This window comes from Lissotriton vulgaris, chromosome 3_1 (assembly GCF_964263255.1).
Source record: "Lissotriton vulgaris chromosome 3_1, aLisVul1.2, whole genome shotgun sequence".
Lineage (NCBI taxonomy): Eukaryota > Metazoa > Chordata > Amphibia > Caudata > Salamandridae > Lissotriton > Lissotriton vulgaris.
This window is the reverse complement of record NC_141689.1, coordinates 1,250,664,217-1,250,689,731: the sequence shown is the minus strand read 5'-3', so window position 1 is coordinate 1,250,689,731 and position 25,515 is coordinate 1,250,664,217. Positions and strand designations below refer to the sequence as shown.

General features: G+C 45.5%; 1 protein-coding gene across 5 annotated transcripts in view; it reads left to right on the top strand.

Annotated features, from left to right (window-relative positions):
- The window catches only part of SLC4A4 (solute carrier family 4 member 4), a 710,971-nt gene that overhangs the window by 648,243 nt on the left and 37,213 nt on the right, over nt 1-25,515 (top strand). For all 5 annotated transcript variants that reach the window (XM_086961758.1, XM_086961762.1, XM_086961760.1 and 2 more), the window contains 2 exons: nt 13,045-13,158; nt 14,731-14,892. In XM_086961758.1, coding sequence (XP_086817884.1) covers nt 13,045-13,158; nt 14,731-14,892 — 276 coding nt within the window. The remainder of the gene's footprint in view (nt 1-13,044; nt 13,159-14,730; nt 14,893-25,515) is intronic.

The following is a 25,515-nucleotide window of genomic DNA, read 5'->3' as shown; positions in this document are numbered from 1 at the left end:
CACATGGGCAGAGGCCTTCATGATTCACCATAAATATAGAAAAAAGACTAGGATTTGGAATGTCATCTTCCATAATACATACATGTACTGTAGTAAACATCTCATTGAAGTTTGAATCCAAGGCTCTACAGCCATTCATTTGTAAGTGCCTGTTATGTGCTAATGGCCTATCACATACATCTCAAAGGGCGATATCGGGCCTGATTTGGATCTTGGCGGAGGGGAATACTCCATCTTAAACGTGACGGATATCCCGTCCAAAGTATTGCGAACCCATTATATCATATGGAGATCGTAATACGGCGGACACGATATCCGTCACGTTTGTGGCGGAGTATTCCACCCGCCGAGATCTAAATAAGGCCCTTAGTGTTTTGGAATCTAGGCGCATATCCTTCCCTGAATTCCAGGAAGGCTAGGCAATGCAACTATTGGCTTTGTGGGTACACTACCACTATATTACACATGATAAAGTGCATCCACTACATTGGCCACCATACATCGCAAGGTAGATATAGATAAGGAGGTGTGGCGGTAAGATTAGTAATCATCATCTGCAGCTGGGATTATGTTGTGTGTATGCAACCTGCAATGTGTGGTGAACTCACGTTGTTCCCTTTGCTCTGCTGAATTTGTACCTTTAAAAGGCCACAAATCATGCTTATGATAACCAATAATTATATACTTACCTTTTTGATGTAGTGGTAGGCTGTCTCAGATATGTACGTTAAAGACCTGGGAGGCATGACAGTATGAACATGTGTTATGAGCGCGAAGGAGGCGGTGCAAGTCTTTGAATGGTCATGAGTCTTATGTGAAACTCACTCTTCTTCCTTCGGTTGAGACTGCCGACCTCTTTTCGTACTCTGCGCTAACCAGCCAGGCAGAAGGGCCATGGCACTGGGATGGCATAGAGGGAGCCAACACAGAGAACGATGATCAGGGCACTGGTAGTCCTTGGGGATCCTTGATCTTCTTGGGAGAGGGACGTCTGCAGACAGACAGCTCGATATTCAAAGGGGCTTCTAGCCCTTCTACTGTGCTCTGAAATACTGTGCCCAGACGTGTACTGTGGTGCATGTCCCTTCAAGAACTCTGTATTCTGGCTCCAGGACTTGGACACATTTCAATATGGGCTGGCGTTATGGTCTTAAAGGCTGAAGCAAGGGGCATATCTGGTGAACACGAACACATAGGCATCTTATGGCTTAATAAGGAGTTGTTTGGTTCCAAAAAAGGCATTTAAGGGGATCTGAATCGAGCAGGTAAATTAGGGCCAAATGAGGCTGTTTTATGGTGCTACAGCCGGAGTCTTTTTGGTAAAATGTTAAAGTCATATAGGTCCAAATGTGAAAACAAAGACCCAAATAAGCTAGTTTTGGTCACACTTTTTAACAATTTTCGTTCAAATAAACTAATTCTTAAGGTTCCGAAATGCAAGGCAAAATATGTCATTGAGGCTTGCATGGGGAGTAGAGTGGGTTTGCCGGCATCAGCCAGTTTGTTTAGGAAAATGCAGGATTGAAGCAGCACTGCGGCCCTAGTGTAGTGCAGTGCACCTTTTGCAGCTCCTCGGTGGTAGTCACTTGAGGCACCACTGCATTGCGCCACGGACACACTTAAGTGAGGTTACAAATTGGGCTGATCTATCTACTACCAAGTTCAGTTAGGAATTAAATCATTGGTATCTGGTACCATTGCAGCCTGTTTTTTTCACTTCAAAAATCTTGGCAGCAATTTGCCACTGGCCTAACATGGAAGCAACAGTGCACTTGTGACAAGCTATTCAAGATCACCATTGCACGTCATTGGCATCAATAGTACACAGAAGTCCCTATACCACATTAATACGTTTAAGCCACTAATGCCATGGAAAAAGTGCCTTAATTTGTGGCCAGTTTCAGACTCCTGTACGTGGTGTACCTGTGCATGCCAGGATCCACCACCCTGTGACGTCAAAATAAAGATTATCTCTATGCTCCCAGATGAAGCATGTGCACTTCCTCTGACCAACCTGGCTTATGAATTCATGAGAAATGGTGGCCACCATTTTACTATGCTGGCCACACACACTGGAAATAAAGTCACACTCGAAATCAGTGCTCTCCTAAAAGTAAACTATTCAAGTAAACTCTCATCCATATAGACAGGCAGTTGAAGCACTGACCCTATCTTGACTCAAGTGTGCTTATTAATTCTTTGCTTTCTAGTGTGCAGTTGCAAGTAACATAATACAGCAGAGCATAGCAAATCATGACAAATTATATTATGTTATAAGTTATTTCTAGTGAACTGCATTCACAAATTATTTGGCTTCATAGCATTTTATAGATCAGATTTTCTTCTTCAGCTGTGGGGTTTCACAGTAAATGGTATATAAAGGGGGTGTAGCCCCAACCCACACTGCCCCTGATTGGTGTGAACAACAATAGCGGCCTGCACGGATCGCCAGGAGTGGCGGGCCGGGAGGGAGAATGTAAAAAAAAGAAAGAAAAAAACGTACCTGCTCGCCACTCTCCGGCCTCTTCTCAGTCTCTCCTCTCTGGGGCCGGAACAGGAAGCAGCCAAGCTCCCTCCCCTAAGCCAATCACAATGCTGCAATGTAACGTTGTGATTGGTCTGAGTGCGGTGGATCCGCGCTCATCCAGGGAATGGGGCCTGGGCATGTTCTCTACACTAGCTGTAATGCAGCCCGCATGGAGAACATGCAAAGTGCGCATGACGGTTTGACAAGTCCGAAAGGGCTGGCAAACAGTTGTGCACTTAGGAGTGGACAAACCTATCCTCCCCTGCTCTAAGCCAGTCCTTCCCTGCTCTGAGAGTAGAGCAGCCCGACCGCCCCGCAAAGCTGACAGCAGGAGCAAGTACATTGATAATAAACGTAAGCTACTATCATTGTATTTGTTCTTTCTTTCACTGCTGTGCAGCAGTGGGGCGATGCTCCTCCACCTTAGCGGAGGAGCCGCCACTGGGGAACGATGTGGTTTGGTAGGTTTGGGTTACATTTTGGTGGTCTCCCTTAGCAATGTTCACCTTGTGACCATCCACTTAGACCATGTAGATGTAATATGTGCTCTGGGTTTTCACTGATGGGTAATTCACAGGGTGGGATCAGGTCTTGGGAGGATAAGCCTGACCCAAGTCGTATATGATGTCTTGCCTATAGGGCTGTTAGAAGGTTTTACCTTTACCTCAAAGTCAGGAACTTCTCCTTCCATGAATGCAGGTGATATTTTCCAAACTCACCCAAAGCTAAGTGTTACTTGGCTCTGACTCCTTGCAGCTACAGGGAAATCAGCCTTTTAGCTGGTAGGCAGTAGAATCTTCCCCACTACCACTCAGGTCTTCCCTGTGCCCTGACAGTCAGAGAGTCCACACAGCAACGCCTGCTGCTCAGCAGCTGCACTCCATGTTCCTCTGCCGGAAGTTCTTGCCATTAGGACAGAACATGGGACGGTCGAGGAAGCTGTGCATTTGACTACGTAAGGCGGAATTTGCATTGTGGCACATTTCTGCTTTGATTTTCGATTTGATTTGATTATTTTCCTTAGATTTTTTCATTGCTCCTCGGTGAAAAAGAAACACAATTGTAAGTTTGCCTGGGTTTTATATTGACCCTGGGAGGTAACAAGTAATGAAAATAGAAACTTGGCGTAAATTGCAGATGTAGAGGAATGCCTAAACAAGGACAGACACCGAAGGCCGGTGAAACAGCAGAAATGGTGCTTGAGAGGCACAGAGGCCCGTTCTAAGGACAAATGCTAGTTCATCAAGCATGATTGGAGGAAATCTACTAACATGATTAGACCTTGCATATTTTCTACTTGTGACGATTTCAAAATATTATAACTGGCAATGTCCGTCAAAGGCATTGCATATAATGGAACTAGCACGCGTATAAAAGATCTCAAAAGTGAAAAGTGTCCGTAGATGCCCGGATTCACAAATGTTTTTCAAGGGTCCCCCAAAAATGATCTTCACATGCAGACTCCCGGTTCCTGACTTGTAGGATGAGAATCAGTGGACATTTCTGCATGCAGATCAGATTTCATTTTGTGGACAATCCATGCAATCTGTGGACATTTCTGAAACTGTTCTGATGGAGTCAATCCCCGACCAGGGGTCGTTTCCCAGCAAAAAGTTACTGAGTAGCCACAAACTCATAATCTTGTTTAGCATCCACTGTCATCCTGGAAAATTATTCCTGGAAAGAGCCAATGCAGGTCTGGGGAAGGGGGTTCTACCCAGGGAAAAAGTCTTTATATTGGAGGCAAAAAGTTTTAATAAAAAATTGTTATCGTACATTCCACCCACGATTGTACTATTGAATATCGGCATTCAAGAATGTCAAGGGTAGACTATCAAAAGGTAAGTGTATATAGGGAAGTATAGATTGACGATTCCTAACTCCACATCTACGTACCTTGAAGATATATACGCCGCAGGTATATGTGGAGATAGGAATAGAAAATCTAGACTTACTCCCCTGCGAATATTTTTTCTCGATATTCTGTCCTCCACCGGCGTGGATCTTTAATATGTTCACCCCCACTTCACATTCTTTAACACATTGGCTCCTGAAGAGCACTATGGATTATGATATTGGCTGAAAATCTACAGTTTGACCAGGTTTGAGGAATCCTAGCGGCTGGACCTCTGTGAATCTATGAAACAGCAAAGGTCTACACGAATCATGGGTACAAGTTCATGATGTTTAGATGTACAGATGAATCGATCCAGAGCAATTGGCCGGAGATCGCTAAGTGGTAGATTATTGCATTTCCTCAGAACACGTGCCTTTCTTTCTAAAAACTCGAGGCTTTTCGAGGCAGCACACACTTTGTATTATTGTGGCTGTAACACCGCCGACCTAAATGTGAAGTAAGGAACAGTGCAGATAATGCATCCGGAAAGTGAGTGGAAACAGGCCGCACATATGCCTTTCTGAGTGCTCGAGTTGTGGAAAACGAGGCACGTCACGTTTTATGTTTATCCGGCGCGCTCTGTAACAATTTTCCACATTAACACTTCTGGCGCGTTTTAGACTAGAGGCTCGGCAGCCCCGCTGAGACTGCTCCCGCGCTCCCTCGGGATACAGAGAGGTAGGCAGCCAGCCACTCAGGAGGGGGGAACGTACAAAATGGAGGCGAGTCAGGTGGGTGCGCGTGCAGAGATCAACTGGGGGAGGGAGGGAGGGAGGCGAGGTCAAGTCTGTGGCTGGGACACTTCGGTATGATCGCTGGAGGGAAACAAAGGCAATTAGTACAAATATTACTAACATTTAAAGACAAATATCGTCTGGAAATACAAGCTTGAAAAAAGCACATTACTGATGGTAACTAGAGCGTGACAATTCTGACAAAGCAAGTTGTGCATAGTGTGGGCTCTCAGGTATTAAACACATATGGAGACAAGACCATAATTTGTCTGCATTGGCCATCTTTTATTTTATTACATCAAGAGAGTAACCTGATAAAAAAAAATCCTTTGTTTGGAAATGCCTTTATCCCCATCTCATTTAATGGTGGGAAGATGTGTTCTCTTTAATCTCTGGACTTGCCCAAGAGTAAAAGATGTAGTTTTGATACTAGGTAGTGTGTGCTTTCTTTCGGACACATTGTCCAAGGTCAGAGGTGGTATATTAATTCCTCCCACCTTGGCCAAGCATATGGGGACATCCTTCTGTAACTGCCCACACCTTACATCCTCTTGTAACTGCCCACACCTTGACTAAGGACAAGGGTAGTATGTACCCCCTATCCTTCTTATTTGCCTTGATCAGGGTTGTGCAGAGTTTAAAAACCTAACACTAGGAGCTGACATGTTTCAGCTGCCCTGTTTCCTCTGTGCCCGACAACTGCTGCGGACAATGGAGGAGTAGATTTGCTGGCAACTTCTGAAACCTCAGGTCCAAAAGTGTGCTCTTTGGAAGGGTGTTACCCTCTACTGAACCCCGCAGACACATGAATCCCATTCCGCCCAGCTGGAAATCCCAGGTCGGCACTTGCAGTAGTGGGCTGTTTCAGCAGTGGATTTTGTGTTTCCCTACTCGCACTGAAGGCTAAGTGCAGCCTGAAGGACAATTGCGGCCAACCTGAAGTCCTGCCCAACTAGGGCAGTACATCCAGCTGCAGTTAAAATATATTGTCTGATTCTAATATTCCTCTGACACAAATTCACAACACTTTTCTAAGGACTTTGCAAAGAGTGAAGTTTTCCACCGATTCACTCTTTTGTGACAATAGTCTTACTGCCCCCCCCCCCCCGCCCCCTCTGCACTATCAAATAGTATCTGTACTTCAAATAATGGATGTTGATTAGGGTAGGTGAAGCTAGCTCCTACTCCCAATGAGTTGCCCTTTGGTTCCTCTGGTGCTGCACATGCCCCTTCTTGTCTCAGTGGTGGTGAAGCTATTATCTGGAAGGTAGGAAAGGAAACTCCCTGGTTTACTATTACTCCTCTGGAGCAAATAGAGGCTAGTACACACGGACCGCCCAGCGATGCCATCACGGGGTCAAAGAGTGTATGTAATGTCACATCTACTGCCTCTGCCATTTTGATGACCCAATGCTCAACCATAAAATGGAGGAAGGTTTATACCACTTCTAGTTTGATATTAGATTGCATAAAATGCCAGTGTTATAAACAAACCAGTGTAGCACATTAACTGATTGTTGATGCGCCCCCTAAAAAACTAAAGCAACTACCGAATCACCCATTAACAGGCTCGCATATAAGGTAACTTTCAGTTGTGTCCGGCTCAGATTACCTAATAGAAGCTGCTGTTCTTTCTGTGAGTAGGCCACTCGCCATCTTTGTATAAGAAATCATGCCTGCTATTGATTGGCACTGTAAACCTGGTTAAAGTACACACCACAACATTATGTAGAACATGTCCATTTAAAGATGCGCGCAGAGCAGAGCAATCCTCTGTAAATCGAGGATCCGAACCAACAGGCTGTGGCTAAGATGAAAGATTTTGGTAAGCAATCTCAGAATGGCAACCACAGGATTTTGAATGAGTTTCAAATCAGCATTCGGGAAAGTGGTATTACCAGATCACTTGCCGATTTGGCTGTTCATGAAGTGTTTTTTCACCTTTTGTGTGGCAATAGGGCTTGCTTTCCCCATGACTCTGACCGGTGTGCGGGCCGTCTTCTCACAGCAGCACCAGGATTTTAAGTAGTATCTGAGCCATTCGAATCCTATTCACTACCAGCAGAATAAAGACCTGTCTCCTTCCATCGCTGAGGGGCAAAGGTACGCTGAGCAGAAGACGATAATAATACAATCTGAGCTGAGTTGACTTGAGACCAGGTGACAGCTACGGAAGGACTCCCAAGGGGGCCTATTATGGTACATATAGCCTGCACGCGGGCATTATGATGGGCTTACTAGTTCTCAGCCCTTTTCTAAGAGGACTACCAGAATTCAAGGATAGTAATGCCAGCGAATAATCAGTGTCCCCACCAAATTGAGATTCAGTTTATGGCTTGAATAGCCACATTTTGGGAAATATATATCATAGCAGAATATTGTACTAAATATGTTTTTGTACAGCTTTGTGACGTCGAACATGCTTTAACATCCAAATCTGACAAAAGCAGGCACTTTCTCAGCTTCACCGCGTGGCACTGAATTGCAAGACATGCCTTTAGAGCATTACCTTAAAATTCCCTATGCACAGCACAAGGGCATCTTTTAGTGAACCAGCCACCGACTGGCTCGATTACAAAATGGTTGAAAGTGGAACTTAGACATTACTGTAATGCTGCCTGGGTCTGAAGGCTTTGAGAACGATGCCCAGGCCGATAATAACCATTTGCTAATTGGAGCTTCTGTGAGTGCAAGTGTAAGCTGAGCTCCCTCATGAAACTCGATTTCCCCGGAAACCGGAGCCAGATTGCAGCAGAGAGAGCCTTTTTTGTGAGGGCTGAGTTTTTTCAAATTTCACCTTCTGACCTGTCTGCGCAGTGATCTGTGTTCACGTGGAGGCCGCAGCGCTTAATTTGTAAAATGAATAAAAGTTACTGAATAACGGAGGCTGTCCAGTTTGGATTCGACCTCACGGCTCTATCTCCTCCAATCTACACTTTGTGGACTTCCTTCCGAAGGCTCCCTGTTGGAGGTTATGGTTCTTCCAGTGGTGGAACGCAAAATGATGGGGCCCTCCTGCAGAATGTGAAGAGGGGTCCTTTAGTCCCCTACAACGCACATATATTAATTGGCTGTGGGTTGAATGGGAGCCTCCTAAAGCTTTTTGGGGGGCACCTGAAGGGTTGGACCCCTCTGCACATCAGGAGCTACAGGGGCATGTGTTACACCCCTGTTTTTATCCTGTTTTCTCCCCATGTCACTGGTTTTAGATCTTTGTCTCCCTCCTCCTTTTTCCTGTTTCTGCTTTTCTCTCTCTTGCTCTGGTTCATAGTTTGATGATGAAGAATAAGTCCCAGTCTCCAAAAATGAGCGCTGTTGCCCGGTACCTCCAACCACCAGCACAAATTAAGCAATTGTGAAGAGGGGGCCTACAGTGTCTGATATAGAGACTTGAAGTGGAGCATGACAGAAGCCTTTCTGGAAAGTGCAAAGGTGCAACAGTTAAGCAAGAAAAGCATGAAAATGCCTCCCTATCAGTGCTGGAGGAGCACCTCCAGGGGCTGCTTCTCAGACATGTTTGCCTATCTTCATTCAGAATAGGTGCGCACACCATAGCATGAGCACATTTAATTTCAAGTTCCTGATAATGCATAAGTGCATACAGTTCCAAGTTCCTGATTCATGCATTAGTGTGTATAGTTCCAAGTACCTGATTCATTCATGAGTGTGTATAATTCCAAGTTCCTCATTCATGCATGAGTGCGTATAGTTCCAAATTCTTGATTCATTCATAAGTATAATTCAAAGTTCCTGATTCCTGCATGCATGCGCATAGTTCCAAGTTCCTGATTTCTGCATGAGCACGTTTAATTCCAAGTTCCTGATTAATACATGAGTGTATGGTTTCAAGTTCCTGATCATGCATGAGTGCGTATAGCTCCAAGTTCCCGATTCATACGTTAATGCGTATAGTTCCAAGTTCCTGATTCATTCATGAGTATAATTAAAAGTCCCTGATTCCTGCATGCATGCGTATAGTTCCAAGTTCCTGATTCATACATGAGTGCGTATAGTTCCAAGTTCCTGATTCATGCATGAGTGTGTATAATTCAAAGTTCCCGATTCCTGCATGCATGCTTATAGTTCCAAGTTCCTGATTCATGCATGAGTGCGTATAATTCAAAGTTCCCGATTCCTGCATGCATGCTTCTAGTTCCAAGTTCCTGATTCATGCATGAGTGCGTATAGTTCCAAGTTCCTGATTCATGCACGAGTGTGTATAATTCAAAGTTCCTGATTCCTGCATGCACGCGTATAGTTCCAAGTTCCCGGTTCATGCATGAGTGTGTATAATTCAAAGTTCCCGATTCCTGCATGCATGCGTATAGTTCCAAGTTCCTGATTCATGCATGGGTGCGTATAGTTCCAAGTTCCTGATTCATGCATGAGTGCGTATAGTTCCAAGTTCCTGATTCATGCATGAGTGTGTATAATTCAAAGTTCCCGATTCCTGCATGCATGCGTATAGTTCCAAGTTCCTGATTCATGCATGAGTGCGTATAGTTCCAAGTTCCTGATTCATGCATGCATGCGTATAGTTCCAAGTTCCTGATTCAGGCATCAGTGCGTATAATTCCAAGTTCCCGATTCATGCATGAGTGTGTGTATAATTCCAAGTTCGTGATTCAGGCATCAGTGCGTATAATTCCATGTTCCTGATTCATGCATGAGTGTATATAGTTCCAAGTTCCTGACTCATGCATGTGCGTGTATAAGTCCAAGGTCCCGATTCATGCATGAGCGTGTATAAATCTAAGTTCCTGATTCATGCATGAGTGCGTATAGTTCCAAGTTCCTGATTCATGCACTCAAGTTTTGTGTCATTTGCTGCTAAAAAGGCTGGTGCCAGTTTAAATGCTCACCACCATGTTCCACAGGAGTAAAGGTACTTTTAGTAGGAGTGGAACATGTTTTTGTTTAGAAGAAAAATAGTTAAGGCTTTTGCATTATACTCATTAAACAGAGCCCCGTTCCTTCTTTTCCTTCTCACTGTCCTTACACTGTGGGAGTGAGTCTAGAAAACAGACCACAATTGTGTTAGACCTTTCGAGGTAAAAGTAATGTAGGCCCTTCCCCTTGCCATGAGGAGATTAATACCAATCCCATTACTGTCTGATATTCAGAGGCAAAAGATCCCATTTCTTGAGTGTGCTGTGGTAGTCTTTCAAGTTCTAAAATCGCAGAATGTTTTAGCAGGCACATAGTATAAGAGCCGACATAAACATTTTTATAAGATGAGACGAGACTCGATACACGGTTGAAAATGCTGCTGAGAGGACAAATTCAGGGCGAAGAGTACACATTTTTTCCAGAAGACTTTTGCTTTGCTTTGCTTTTACTTTACCTCTCTGACTAACCATGGAGTTAGTTCCCACGCAACTCCCATGGCTTTTAATGTATTCCCAAATTTACCATTATTGGTAGACCTGGGAATGTGCCAAAATGCTGTTCCTTCCCAGGGGAGGCATAAGATTCTCCAGCACACATAGTAAGAGGATTATGCCTCTCAGGATTGTTTTTGTGCGGGAATGTGCCCATTTCTGCCCAAAAACAATCCTGCATGCAATGCAGGCACCCTTGCACTTGGGAAAGGACAGGAACGCAAAGTATTGCCATAAATATGACGCATTCCCACCCTTTCCATGTAACGCAGCGCAGCAAAATGACTTGATGTGCTGCTTTACTTGTCCATAAATAGGCCCCCCTCAATGTACTGTGGGATTTATAGTCCTGTTTCAATTCAATGTAACCAGTTCTACCGACCCCAGAAAACAATGATTTGTCAAAGGAAGGTCTCTAGGCTGGCTGGAAGATTTGTTTCCCAGAAACATGGTGCTACCTGTTAAACGCTGGGTGTGTAGCAGTGCTTATATTGAGCCAGTGGTTTCTGGTGCTCGGCCTGGCCCCTAATTGTCAACACCGGTACTTATGTCAGTCTGCCACATGGTGACACTGACTGTCTAATTTAGAGATGAGTATATGTCAAAATAAATTCCCTTTGGGTTGTTTCAAGGAAAGAGCACCAATTCTTCCAGACCATAAGACAAATAACACTTACTCTTATAAGACCTTTCAGTTGGAGCAAAGCAATATACAACAAACACTTCTATAAAAACAAAATGGATTCAATGTGACATTTTATTCTTGTAAAACCAAAAAAAAAACAAATATAAAATTATTTTCTTTTTCAAAAGAATTAGAAATTGGGAAAACAGACAATTACTTACTGAAAATTGCTTGGAACGCACGCGGGACGCTTCTAGCCATCGATGCAAGAAGCTGAGACTGAAATCCCTCGCTTAGAAAGCGGACTACGCAGCGAGTTTTGACTTACTGAAGCTTTTTCAATTGATTCAAGAGAGGCTTTCATACCGCGTGCAGCAATACTTTGTTGTTTGTATATATATATTTTTCGGACCGTTATTTCTGGGATGTACAAACTACTGACTCCACATTGCTGTTTAGCAAGGGATGTTCGATCATAGGCTTTCTCTACAAGGACGACGACCTTTACATATGACGTTTAAAAATTACGATAATACCTCAAGTAGTAGGCGTCTACGCTTGTGTGGATTACATTCGTCATAGGAAGTCTTGTGAGTGCTCTAATAAGAAATTAATTTTGGGAAGACAGCCAACTCCTGATGAAGGCGGCTGTATTTTAATGTCCGTTGAAACGCGTTGAGCTAAGGGGAGAAGTGCAACACATAATGAACAAGGATCATTCTAACTGTCGTAGAATCTTTACCTTGATTTTGCACCTCCCTTATTACTTTTAGGAATTGTTTTTAGGAACTGTTTCTAGTTTTAGTTTTAGAATGTGTATCTGATTTGTTCCGTTTTTTATTGTCTGTTTTCCCAATTTCTAATTCTTTTGAAAAAGAAAATAATTTTATATTTGTTTTTTATTTGGTTTTACAAGAATAAAATGTCACATTGAATCCATTTTGTTTTTATAGAAGTGTTTGTTGTATATTGCTTTGCTCCAACTGAAAGGTCTTATAAGAGTAAGTGTTATTTCTCTTATGGTCTGGAAGAATTGGTGCTCTTTCCTTGAAACAACCCAAAGGGAATTTATTTTGAAATATAGTCAGTTTCGGTACCCTATCCCTTTGGCGTGGGGTCCCTCTCTCTTTTATTAGATAATTTAGAGATGAGCACAACAATAGATGTTTATTAATTCAAGATAAATTCAAAATAACCATTTCCAGCGCTCAAACTATTCTTATAGCGTTGTGGGCCTGGAATAGTCTGAATAGTCACACTTTCTCTGTACTACTGAGGTGCTGCTGAGGTGTGCCAGAGTCTGGCCATGGCGAGTATGCAATTTATTATTGCCAAAGAGCCAAGTCTTAAAAATACAGCTGTCTATTTAATGGCACGCCCTTGAATCCTGGGAGTTGGAGTCTTTTCCCGACGAAAGATTAAACCCGACAGATACTATGCATCATACTCGCCTGGCTGATGAACAGCAGAATAATTCACCGACAGCGATACTTGCAACTCCGTGATTTACAGTTCGCTTTGCTGTAATGTGCTGTTTGTAGGAATGGCTCGGCATCATTTATGTGGATGTTAATACAGTTGATTGTGGGGCTTCGCATAAAGCGTAGTTTGTGCACTGTGATACCTCATGGCAAATACAATGTGATTCCTCGCATCCACGTGGTCCAATGTTATGTCTGCTGTAAGCCAAGATTGTGCTGCTTTCAGGGAGTTGTCATTTCACTTTCTACGTTGAAACTAAGTATGGGCTAAAAAATCCCAGCATGAAAAGTGCCATTTGTTAGAAAGTGTCACACATGATATGGTTGCCAGTAGCTGTGGTCGTCCGTTTTTTTAAACCTGTCGCTCACTTGTTTTTTTTCTCACCGTTTTGTTTTCAGGCCCGGAAGCTCATCAGCGACTTTGCCATCATCCTGTCCATCCTCATCTTCTGCGGTTTGGATGCCCTGCTCGGTGTGGACACCCCAAAACTGATTGTGCCAAGTGAGTTCAAGGTATGTTTAGAAGGGCCCTTGTAATAAATGGCCGCTTGCCTTTTAGTGTTAGTCTCGCGCTTGTTGCAGGCGGTGCTCCATAGATCAGATGACTAAAGAAAGGGACATGCAGACATTTGAGATGTCACATGGTTAGTCAGTCAGAATCAGAATAAGAATTCTCTTTATTCGGCTGCAGACAGCCATAAAAGCATGCATGATATATGCAAAATAGCAATGAAATACATACAAATTATTAAAACACGCGAATAAAATACATAAAATTATCCGGGTAGTCAGTATTGGAGTTCTAGCGTCTGGAGCCTGCAATCTTCCATTCCGCAGCCCTCTGTGATCAGATTCACAACATTAATCCCTGGGGATTACAGATGGAGTGCTGCTGTTATTAATCGGCAGTCATCACTGCCCACCTTCAAGCCCCGAATGGCTGTAGTGGGCACCGGGCATTTCCCCGGTAGGCCGCCAGTGTGGTGCTGGTTTTGTTACCGGGGGCTTGCAATTTTTTCCCACTGTAACAAAATTGGCCAAAACGGCCCTAGTAAACAACTCGGCTGGACCACCAGACTGAGGCCCTTCTGGGCACACGCCGTCTGGTTGCACCCTTGCATAAGCGACTAGAGCAGAAAGCAGCATGCTTTCTGTAGAATGACGTGAGAGCCACGAGTGAGGGGTCATCTCGTAGTGAACAGCATATTGTACGTCATAGTTGTGGAATTTGCAAACCTGCCAACTCACATAGTGCCATCGTGTGTCTTTCTGCACAGTCTCCAGGTGAAGAGCCCATATCACACAGTATGCGCAGAGTCCACCCTTGTGGAGAGCAGGTTTGCTGCTCATTGGCTGGAGGCTCTGCCCAGCTTACATCAATCAGGGTCTTCACAACCTCTCCATGACGCCTACAGCAGCCCCAGAAGGCTCTGATTCTCTTTTTTTTTATTTGGTAGGAATGGGACTCTACGCTGCACCCGCTCTCATTGCCCCCTACTCTTTCCATTGTTAGACGGTGCTGATGGGCTTAAAGCTTCTCTCCCCACGCCAGAGCCCAGTGGCGGTCTCTGCCGCAGAGAAGAGCAGGGGGGGGGGGAGGGGGGGGAGAGGTGCTGGCGAGTACTTTGTGCTTTTGCTGCCCCCTTGTGACAAACGCATTGAGGAGCGGGGGTGCTGTTGCCGCCCAGAGACAGCAGGTGATAGTGGGGGGTGGACCCATTGCCCCAAAACGTGTGCCACCCGGGGGGGGGGGGGGGGGGGACTACAACCCCCGCCCCTCCTAGCTATGCCACTGCCAGAGCCTGTTCCTTCAAGGCCCGCCCTTCCTTATGCAGTAAAAGCAATGTCAAAATTGGTAGGTCTGGACTTGGAGTTGGGAGACATCACAGAGATTGGAAAAGGGTAGAGATAGAAAACTGGGTCAGAAACAGTTGGTGCTTCATTCATGATGCCTGTAGGGTTTGGACATCTTTAAATGAAAACAGCTTTGTTATGGACGACAAGGCGTCCAAAAATCGATAGCCTTCGAGGAAATATTACTTATTGATCTGCTTTAATATGATTTTTTTCCTTTTGTCTCTTAAGCCAACAAGTCCTAACCGTGGGTGGTTTGTCCCACCCTTTGGAGGAAACCCATGGTGGGTGTACCTTGCAGCAGCCATTCCTGCCTTGCTCGTGACCATTTTGATCTTCATGGACCAACAGATCACCGGTGTCATTGTAAACAGGAAGGAACACAAGCTCAAGGTTAGTTGCACTTCCTTCTCCCATGATTTTCTGTTCTTAATAGTAGATGCCTGGATAGCAGTCAAAAGCACATTGCACATTGTTTTATAACATGAAACTCATTTTATTTCAATTTCCAATGGGTAGATTAAATAGAATGGACTCAAACAGAAGCCAAAGGAACTAGAATTGTGCACCAGGAGGCACAGAACTGCATTGTTAAGTTACAACTAGCTGGCACTGAGTCTGTTTATGTTATAGTCTTTTGTAAAGTGCTCATGTCCTCAGAGACATTGGCAGAGGTTTGGAGGAAATGAAGTTGAAACAGTGAAATAATAAAAGAGGTGAACCAGAGATAGATTTCAAGTTTTGGGATAAGAGTATATTGTAGAACAAAACAAAGGGTCCGTTCACTTTTCTTCCACCTCTGAGCAGTGGGTTCAACTCCTACCTTTCGCGCCAACTCAACCTTTTAAGCAGTTTTCGTACTATGTTCTTTGCACAGCTGGACATATTGCCCCCTTCAATGCACCTCTTGGATGAACAATGCAGACCACACAGGGAGGTAACTGGCACGAGTTGAGAACATTAAGGAACAGAAATACAGAGGGCACCCCGTGAAGAAAAAAAAAAACAATAGGATATGGGCGGGTCACACCTGTAGCGAAAAAAGAAGCCCTGTCCCAATCCTTGTTTAAAGAGAAACAGGTGGAGCGAGAAAGCCCAGTGGTCTAGCTAGACCTTTGGCTGCATATGGCAGCCCCGGCGTTTTCCGCCTGCATGTAAGAGCGGGGAGGGGGGGTGCTTGCGGATTGCCACGACGGCCGCAGGTAGGAGTGGGGGGCTGGCGATTCCTGTGCCGATGACCGCAGGTACGAGCGAGGGATGGAGGAAGGCCACCGCCCCCAAAACTGGATGTCTACCGGGGCGGTCCGCCCTCCTCCTTGCTACGCCACTGAGAAAGCCCGCATTCAACAGCAGTGCTCATGCAGTCACAATAATTCTGATGCCACACTATCAAATAACCACGAGAAGTGGTAGAGCAATTCTGCATCTGGGTGGGTGGGAGGGGGAGGGTTGTTACAAAAAAGAGCCAGATGTACATATCACCGCCTCATCACTTGGCAAACACCGGCATAGTGAGCATGTCAACTTATGTGACCTATGGTGAAATGTCCACAAATCTCTCAACCCTATGGGTAACATCTCCTATAACAGTAATTTTAAAGTGAGAGATTGGGGCAGCAGGAGGCTCATTCACTTAGAGCAACAGAAAGCATTAGTGAGATCCTGCAGGTGATCATATCTGTCTCAGCAGACTCTTAATTTGACACCAACCACAGACAGAAGAAGTTCTTAGACCCCAGACCACAGATCAGGAAATGGGACATAACATATGGCATGCTAGAACCGGTGATTAAGCTGGATGGGAAAGAGCCACAATTTACAGTCCTTGACAAGTTGAAAGACGTAGACTCCTTACACTCTGATGTCAGGGATGAGGCGCTCTCCCAGTGGGATGAAACTCCTGCTCCTTCTACATGACCACTAGACCCAATCATCCGTTACCCCTACTCAACAAACCTCTAGTAGACTTGTTAGGATGAGCCTATTGCTGAAGAGTTCAGAAACATTGTCATTGCTTGAACCCGGTTCACCTTTGAAAAGGTGCACCTTGCACAAACAATGACAATGCGCCCTATTATGGTGAATGCGCTGCCCCCAGGGCAGCCACGAACTCCTGTTGCCCTCGGGGCAGCGCATGTTTTCACAGTGCAGGCAGCAACCCGTCTGCACTTTTAAAGAGGATTAGAGATCCCCTTGCAGGCGGGTGCAGTTAGTGACAGATGTCTGGGGGGTCCATAGGACCCCCTTTCACCCCTACAGAGGGCTGATCTCAGGGGGCGCACTCACAGTGCACCACCTAGAAGGTGGAGCACTATGAGTGTCCGCATCTGTAATATGGCGCGGACGCAGAGCCCTCATTTGCATAGGGCACGCACTATGCAAATGAGGGAACACCCCCTAATGGTAGCGCTGGCGCTTTAAGGTGCGCCAGTGCTATTGGTATTACTGAAGGAGATGTACAAGAGTCTGCACCCTCGTCTGTAATACCAAAGTGCCCCGGGGGCGCGCAAAGCGTGTGGAAATGCCTGTTGCCGCCCCAAGGTACTTATGGTAATACAGACCTAGATCGCCTCTTACAAACAGTGACACTTCAGATAATAAGAACTCAGAGACCTGTCTCTTTTTACCGCTGCCGACTACCCTTCAGGATGCCTCATCACATGAGACCATCCACTCTCCCATGCTGTTTATCTTCATTAAGTTCTCTTTATAATTGTACTTTGTAATGCACTTAGTCAGATGTTGTTTCTGCAGATCTTATTGAAATTCCCTTGTACACCCGACACCTTGGTCACAATGGTCATGCTTCTGAACTAGTATTGAGCAGTGCTATAAGGGTCAGTGGAAGCCCATGAGTAGGCTTAGCCTAAAGAGATGGATTAGAAGTCTACACATCACAGGTACTTAGCTAATACCACCCCCTATGAGCCCAGAGTCCTAGAAGCGCACTCCTCTTGCCCAGAGCTCACACTCCCACCTAGTACCACAGTAGGGACTAATCTAGGCAGGTCATACTCTGCTCCCATTCCCGCTCACCCGCATGCTCCTCCTGCCCCCTTCATTTTATTTCATTGCTCTCATACTGCTGATTTGGCATCACAGACATAGCACCCACCTAATATAGACATAGGGCTCTGACAATCCCTTCTTTCAAGGTTAATGGCTTAGTTAAAGGCCATAGTGTCTACTCTACCTGTGCAATAAGCATACTGCCATTGCCCTCCGCCTGGAAACGTATATGCCCGACTCTGAATGCCTGATACTGAAGAGATTATGGGTGGACTTGGTGATTAGTAGCCCAATTGTCACTAAAACACTCTGTGATGTCAACGGTGGAAGGATACAACTCTCCAGTCAAAACATAGGAAGGCTGAAAGGCTCCTGGGTGGGACAACACAAGAATATAGAGGAAAACCATCAAATTAGGAGCTGGGAAGTGAGATAGACAGTAAACTCTTCCTGTCATGGGAAACTGGCTCGCCAAAGCCTGCTCTGTGCATTGCGTTTTTTCACTCTAGGTCTTCAACAGCAAACAGCTGAAGCTGTCAGTAGGCCAGACCTCAAAAAACTAAAGAAAGCTCTGATCAGGAACTTTGAGAAAAAAAGAGGTGAAGGGATAAAATATACTGTTGCTGTGGACTGGAGAGTAGAAATCTTTAAAGACCGACTCTTTGCTTAGCCTTTTATTGTTCTCTTTGCCGGACCTCACACTATTTTTAGGTCGGGCCTGTGGCGGCAGTGCGCATGGGCTGCGTGCTCTGCGAGGCATGCAATAATGGAGTATGCAGTGGACGCTCCACCCACTATCCGCGCATGTTTTCAATTGGCTCATATCATAGTCTTTCATAAATGCTGCCTTCTGATTGGTTATGAGGATCGTTAGTCCCTCCTTAATATAGCCATGTCGTCATTTGTACCTTCCCATGGCTACTGATCCCTTTATTTATTTTTTTATAAAGTTTTATACAGCGGGAACTTGACCCACGAGGGTATCAGAGCGCTTTACATTTAGGATTGTTACTTCGAGCGTTACACGATAGGGTACGTTTTATTTAGACTGTAAGCACTACTTTGTCTGTGCCTTCTCGCTCCCTTCTCCCCGCACCCCCCACCCCTGCCCGCAGTCCTGTTTGCCGTGCTTCCCCCCTCCCGTTGTCCACGATGCAATAGGTCTTGCATAAATGCGAGACCTATAGCAATGCAAATGCTTTTTTTTTTTGCATTGAGCGGTATTGCTTGTCTCCGAATTGCTTTGGCGCCGTTTGTTTCAGTTTGGTTTACAATTACCCGGTTGCCCAGGCACAAGGTTGGCAGCTCTGGAAGCTACGCCACATCTCTAGCTTTAACAAAAACGTCTTTGTTTCCCTTCATGGCCGATTGGCTTTTCGCTTCCTGCCCCCTTCAATGATGCGTTCATTAGCACTAGCTAGTGACGTGATGATTAGTCAGGGAGAGGGCACACTGAAGGGATGGTGCTAGGGGGCTGTAACAATAGTGAGGTTCACTCGCCTTGGAGGTGTCGGTCGGGGAGCCTGCTCCCCGGTCTCTCGTGATGGTAAAGGCAGGCGACACGGCCTATCCCCTGCGGGAAAGGCAGTGCCCTTGACTTTCCCCACACTGCTCCTGCGTGCACGTATAGTCCCATCATGTCAACAGCACCCCCTGCCCCACACATACCCAACATCCCGCAAATAACACACAGACACCAGTGTTAGATTGGGAAAAGTTGCTACAGGTTTATTACATACAACATTATGTAATCACGGTTGGTTATCTTACGGGCGATCCAAGAGCAGGCCGCATTCTCGCCACCTGCCCGCCTGCTGAGCCAAGCAGCACAGTGGCGAACCACCCATCTGCTGCGTCATTATGATAATAACTCTTGCGGGGCGTATCTAGGCAAACCCCCGGTTGCACAGGCACACAACCGCCCGAAGGACTACTGTGGCGCCGACACGGGTTCCCGGACCTCCCATGAGGTTCCAGGTTAGGCTCTGGCACCCCTATGTGCCCGCTGAAGTACAGTGCTGCACCTCTCTGCTTCCGGATCGCCCCGTAACTCCGCCTGCAACGAAAAGAACACATTAAAATCCCACAGGAAACTCCCCCCTTAGCTGACACTCAGGGTAAGAGGTAGGGAGGGAAAAGAGTGTCCCGTGACCCAACGTGCGGCGTCCGGAGCGGCAAAGAGGCTACTGAAATGGCGAGGGGAAGATATATACCCCTCGCCTTGCCTGCCGCCCCGGAATTGCGTCACTGGCCCGCCCACGCTCCAGCCGGGCACCTCCTGCCCGGGGAGGAGTGGATGACCAACGTAGTAGGGGCGGGGGAAGACCTCTGGGACTACGGGCCCGCCCTCCTGATGGCCACAGGGTGGCCTCGGGCAGCCGCATTCTGTGCATTGCAGGCTCCTCTCCCTGGGGTCGTTGCCTCGCAGCGCTGTACCAGCCCTTCAGCCTAGCACTGAAGCATAAAACGAAACAAACCTCTTTAAACGCCACTTCCGGTAGGGTCTGGCTAGAGACTATTACCCGACTTTACTTCCGAAAGATGAAGCGCTGAGTCGGCCCCGCAGGGGTCCATGCACATCACTGCAGGATGCTCTTAGGCAAGCCTATTTTAAGGCCTGCACCGAGCTGCTGACAAGCGGACATGAGTGATACTACTCACCATGGAGGGTGGTGGGTGGGGGGGGGGGGTTGCCAACAGCAGTGAACCTCAGCCCACAGAACGCCCCACCGCTTCTCCGTCCTCAAGAGACCCGCCCTAAGCCATGGCACGGCCAGAGAGACCACAGGCTCGTCAAGGGAAGGGACTTAGTGGTGTCTTTGCTTCGAGTGCTCTTGATAGTATCACAGCGAGACTTCTCGTTATAGACTGTCCGGCGCTCCTTTTCGCCGAGGCTGCTAACCCAGACATGGTAGGGCGCATTTGCAAGGATCGCCCGTCTGTGTGGTGTTTTTGTAAACCTGGAAACACTAGCAGTTTCACAATTGCACTCCTTAACTACTGATAGTGAAAGACGCCAGTTTTCTTTGGCAGTGTTTACTCTAGTGGATAAGGCGGTAAGATTTAGCAGGTAGGAATGGAGTGTCATGTTTCTTTTTTTTAATTGTTTTTTTTACACTTACAACATATGACACGTAACATGTAATCACACCGCATTTGTACATAGAGGGGTGACAGCCCATGTGGCTTAGCTTCTAGTTGTACAGTTCACTCGTAGCGCCCATAAGCTGGCACGTCACTGCAACTCTACAGTCCCACATATAACGTATAACATATAACCATTGGCGCTTGCTGCTAGGGGTAACCGTCCGGCTGGCCGGAGTGAAACAAAATATATATGCATGACCGGCCCCCTGTCCAGCTAAATGATTCACTCTAACCTCTGTTGTATTTTACTTCCATACTCCACGAATTGGCAGTCTGGCTCTTTAATTTTTTTACAGCAACACATAATGTGGCAGAGAAACTATGAGGGGAGATGTAGTAATGTGGTGGCAAAGTTCTTTGTGTTTTGTTTCTGTAATTTGCATGTTTGTCACAAAGTACGTCGTTGTGGCAAGCGGGTAGAGTACCAGAAAACAGGTGGACAAATATTACTTGGGTGATGAGGCTTCACATTGTTTGAGTAATTATTGAAAAACTCTTAGAAAATAGAGATGCATTTCCCATTGTTGCCCTTTTCATTGATGAGCTTCGTGTGTGTGCGTGCGTGCGTGCGTGCGTGCGTGTGTGTGGGGGTGTGTGTGTGTGTGTGTATCAGTCGAATTGAACCGTACATTTCTGAAAACTAAAGTAGGCCCTAGGCTCATCTTGCAGTGACCGGAAGTTGCTCCATTTCAGCCGGAGTGCATCTTCAGTTTCTGACTGAAGGACCGGTAATTTGCCTTGGAGCATTTCTACTGGGTGTGAACTGCAGAGGCGGGGTCCCTGTTTCTGCATTTGGAATACGTGGGATATAGTAGGCCCACCTCCCACAATGTCATCTGTGCATATCGTGTCTAATCCTAGTGGTTTATTTGATAACTTGATGTATTCTGGGTGTTGTAGTTTTGGTTTGACTAATTGTATAGATGCATCTGCTAGCTATGATATGTAGCACAGCGCAACTGGAATCATAGAGTTGTGACAACAACCACAGCATTAAGACCATCTCAAAGGCCATTACCATTGTCTTTGTAGCAAAGAAAAGGATGGAAGTTTGTCACAGCGAGGGAGAGAATTCAGAGCAGGTTTAGAGAGTTCAGACTATTTATTATTTAATTCATTTCATCACAAAATTGGCATGTCATTAAGTTTGGTTGAGCACCACCAAAGCATCACTCAGCACCACCACAACATCACCTCAGCACAGCACTGCCTCAGCACCATCTCAGCATCAGCACATCATCAACACAGCACCACCTGCTCATTGGTGCACCACCACCGGTGCACCACCACCAGTGCGGCATGAACTCAGCATCAACACAGCACCACCTTAGCACCAGTACAGCCCACCTAAACATCAGCACAGCACCATCTCTGCATCAGCACAGCACACCTGCACAGCCCCACCTGAGCAACAATTCAGAACCAACGCAGCACCACTTAATCATCAGCGCAACACCACCTCAGCATCACCTCAGCCAGCACCAACTCAGCATCACTCAGCACCACCCACTGGAGCACCAGCTCCACACCACCACCTCATCATCCCTCAGCACCAGGACAGCATCACTCAGCACCACTTCGTCACCAGCGCAGCATCTCCTCAGCATTACTCAGCACCACCACAGCACCACTTCAGCATCAGCACAGCACCACCTCCGCATCACTGCATCCCTACCAGCGCAGCAGCAGTTCAGCACCTGTGCAGCCCCGCGCAGCATCAACTCAGCACCAACAAAGCACCACTTAAACATTAGCGCAACACCAGTGCAGCATCACCTCCACACCAGTGCAGCCCCACCTCAGCAGAAGTTCAGCACCAAGGCAGCACCACTTCAGCATCAGTGCAACACCATCTCAGTATCAGCGCAGCATCAGGGCAGCATCACCTCAGCATCAGCACAGTGTCACCTCATCCAGAACCAACTGAGCATCACTCAGTACGACCTGAGCATCAGTGCAGCACCACCACTTCAGAATAACTCAGCACCACAGCATAACTCACCACCACCTCAGCATTACTCAGCACCACCTCAGTATCACTCAGCACCACCACACCACCACCTCAGCACCTCCTCAGCATCACTCACTACCACCCACTACCACCCAAGTATCATTCAGCATCACCTGAGCATCACCTCCACACCAAAACACCACCACCTCAGCATTTCTCAGCACCGCCTCGATCTGCCCTAGAAATCTTGCATCTGTTCATTCTTCTTTAGTGTCCCTCTGTTGCTAGTGTCGCATAGTTTTTCTCAATCTCCACTCTCCTGTTGTTTATGTCTCACCGCCATAACAAACAAAAAATTATAACAAACAAGCATTAGAACAGGCAGGGAAAAGTTTTTTTGTTAAATAATTTTTATTGAGTAATAATACAAGTACCAGAGTTACAATTGAACAAAAGATGAAACAATTGAATAATATAGTTTATAACATCAAAACATATTATAATAAATAGCAATCTAATTCAGAAATAATAAGGAGAGGGGAAATGAGATAATCTTATGGTTAAGAAATGAATATGTTTTGAGTTGATTCTGTTTTTATTAGGGCCGTTCAGCTGTACATAATGGCTTCTTGGTTATATATAAAGTGACAAAAGTGCTTATAACACTTTTTTATTTGAACTTTTCAACATTCTGCAGATCAGCCACAATGCTCTACAACATAGCTTAAAGACATTGGCAAGGCCAATAGCTCTGGCTAAACACTTATAAAGTACCAAAGTCTAGACCTATTGGCTATGCCAATGATTGTTACATCTTCGAACTGAACCAATGCAAGGACACATGCCTCCTCAGTTAGGGGTCAAGTGCCACATTTGTCCCGACCTTTACAGGAACAGGTGCAGATGCAGATATTGCAGAACCCAATAAAAGAAGAGCTGCCTTGCTGCAATGGTGCCCCCTGCCTGCTGGTGGCACAGCCACTCCCCAAATTGGCCAGTGGATTAGCCTGGTCCAACCTTCAGTTTCTTTTTGTCTTATTACATCTCCTCCATACTTTTTATTACTGCCTCTTCTTATTGTAAATAAACATGAACACATGAAAAATAACACTATTATATAGTGAGTAGCAATGATTAGCGATTAAAAAAATATGTTAGTAATTGACAGCTTCAAATTTATAACTATAGGTCTTGTCTATATATAATACCAGGATGTAAAATTCTACTTCAGAAACTATTGCAGGCTGAGTGCTATGCAAATATCAATGACAAATAATAACAAAATATAGCATTCTAACCCACTATTGAGGACTATAATTGATAAATGCCCTTTTCCCTGAGCCGCAGGCCGGGGAGTATAGGACGAGAGACAGCCTTTAAAAACAATATAACCAGAGGCAGAAGGGCTATATACTACTAGAGCATTCCATGTTCTTAGGGTAGAATATTCTAAAATAATCAGGGAGAAACAGAAAGAAAATCATTGGAATGTTAGAGCAGAAGTTCCATACCAGCAATAATGAGTCATGAATCACTTCATCCGCCCCAGTGGAGCTCTCAACATTTCAATGTTCTAATAATACTTGTGCTTAAAAGCTGATATCTCACGTATATAAAACTCTCAACTGCGTCGGCCATATTTGAATAGTGTTCTGCCCCTTTGGTAACATTCATCCTTTATTAAAAACTGAGGTTTGTTGCAGCAGGTGTCAGGTTCCTTCCGCTCTCTAGAGCATGTGGTGTAGGTTCCTCCACTGCTCAGTGATCTGATGAACAAAGGTGACATTTCTTTACTTAGATTTCAGGCCTTTTACGATGATCTGTGAGCAATGAAAAGAGTTTCGATTGGCTGGGGAAACAGATACTTCCCCCTGTCCACAGCGTGGCGGAGAATGAGACTCAGTAGATTTTTAATTTCCACCCTCCCAGGTTAGATGTCAAAGCTGCACACTGCCTTGGCTGTGAACATTCAACCAGGTGGAACACAGTTCTAGTGGGAGCGGGAAGGGATGTGTGTGCGTGCAACTTGTACGGCAATGTACAGCAGTGTGGAGTTGCCTGGCGGGGGCATGTAGAGATTTACTTCCTGAACGATTTGCCAACAGAGCAAAGACCAAAATCTCTGACATGAGAGATATTTTGAAGAGCAAGCTATTGGAAGAGGATTCCTGTTTCCTTGTCTTTGTTCCAGGAAAACAATGGTTTCATTCATTGACGTCGCACAGAATGTCATTGGATCCTATGGGGAATATTTCCCACTTGAGTAATAGAAATTACTTCAGTATTTTTTCTCTACATATATCAGCCTGAATTACAACATGGTCACTAGATTAAATCACCATTATCTATAACTGAGACAATTACTAAGATGTAACCAAGATATTAATTGAAAGTGATCCCATGATCCATAACTAATTGATGTCACACTTTTATATGAATAAAAGTCTATCTAGACTCTAGATCACACACAACGTATCCCTCAGTGGGAGTTCTGCTCGCGGGTAAAAAATAACAGAATCTGTTTAGATATGGTCCTTTCTGCAAGGTCATCACCATTCTTTTTGCCTTCACCCTCCTGTTTTCTGGACCCTTTTTTGGCTCATAGGACTCTGCACACTTTACTACTGCTAACCAGTACTAAAGTGTGCATGCTTTCTTCTTTAAACATGGTGACATTGGCTGACACCCAATAGGCACATTTAATTTACTTAAGCCCCTAGTAAAGTGGGACTATGGGTGCCCACATGACCTTGAATCGTACGAAAGTTGCTGCATATTAGAGGGGAGTATATGTTGTATTAGGATGACTGACTTAAACCTGCAGCCTCACCACAAGTTGCACTTTTGGGTTATGTCCGGAACATCCTCAAACAACTCCATCGCTACACCTCAATAGCATTATTAGCGAA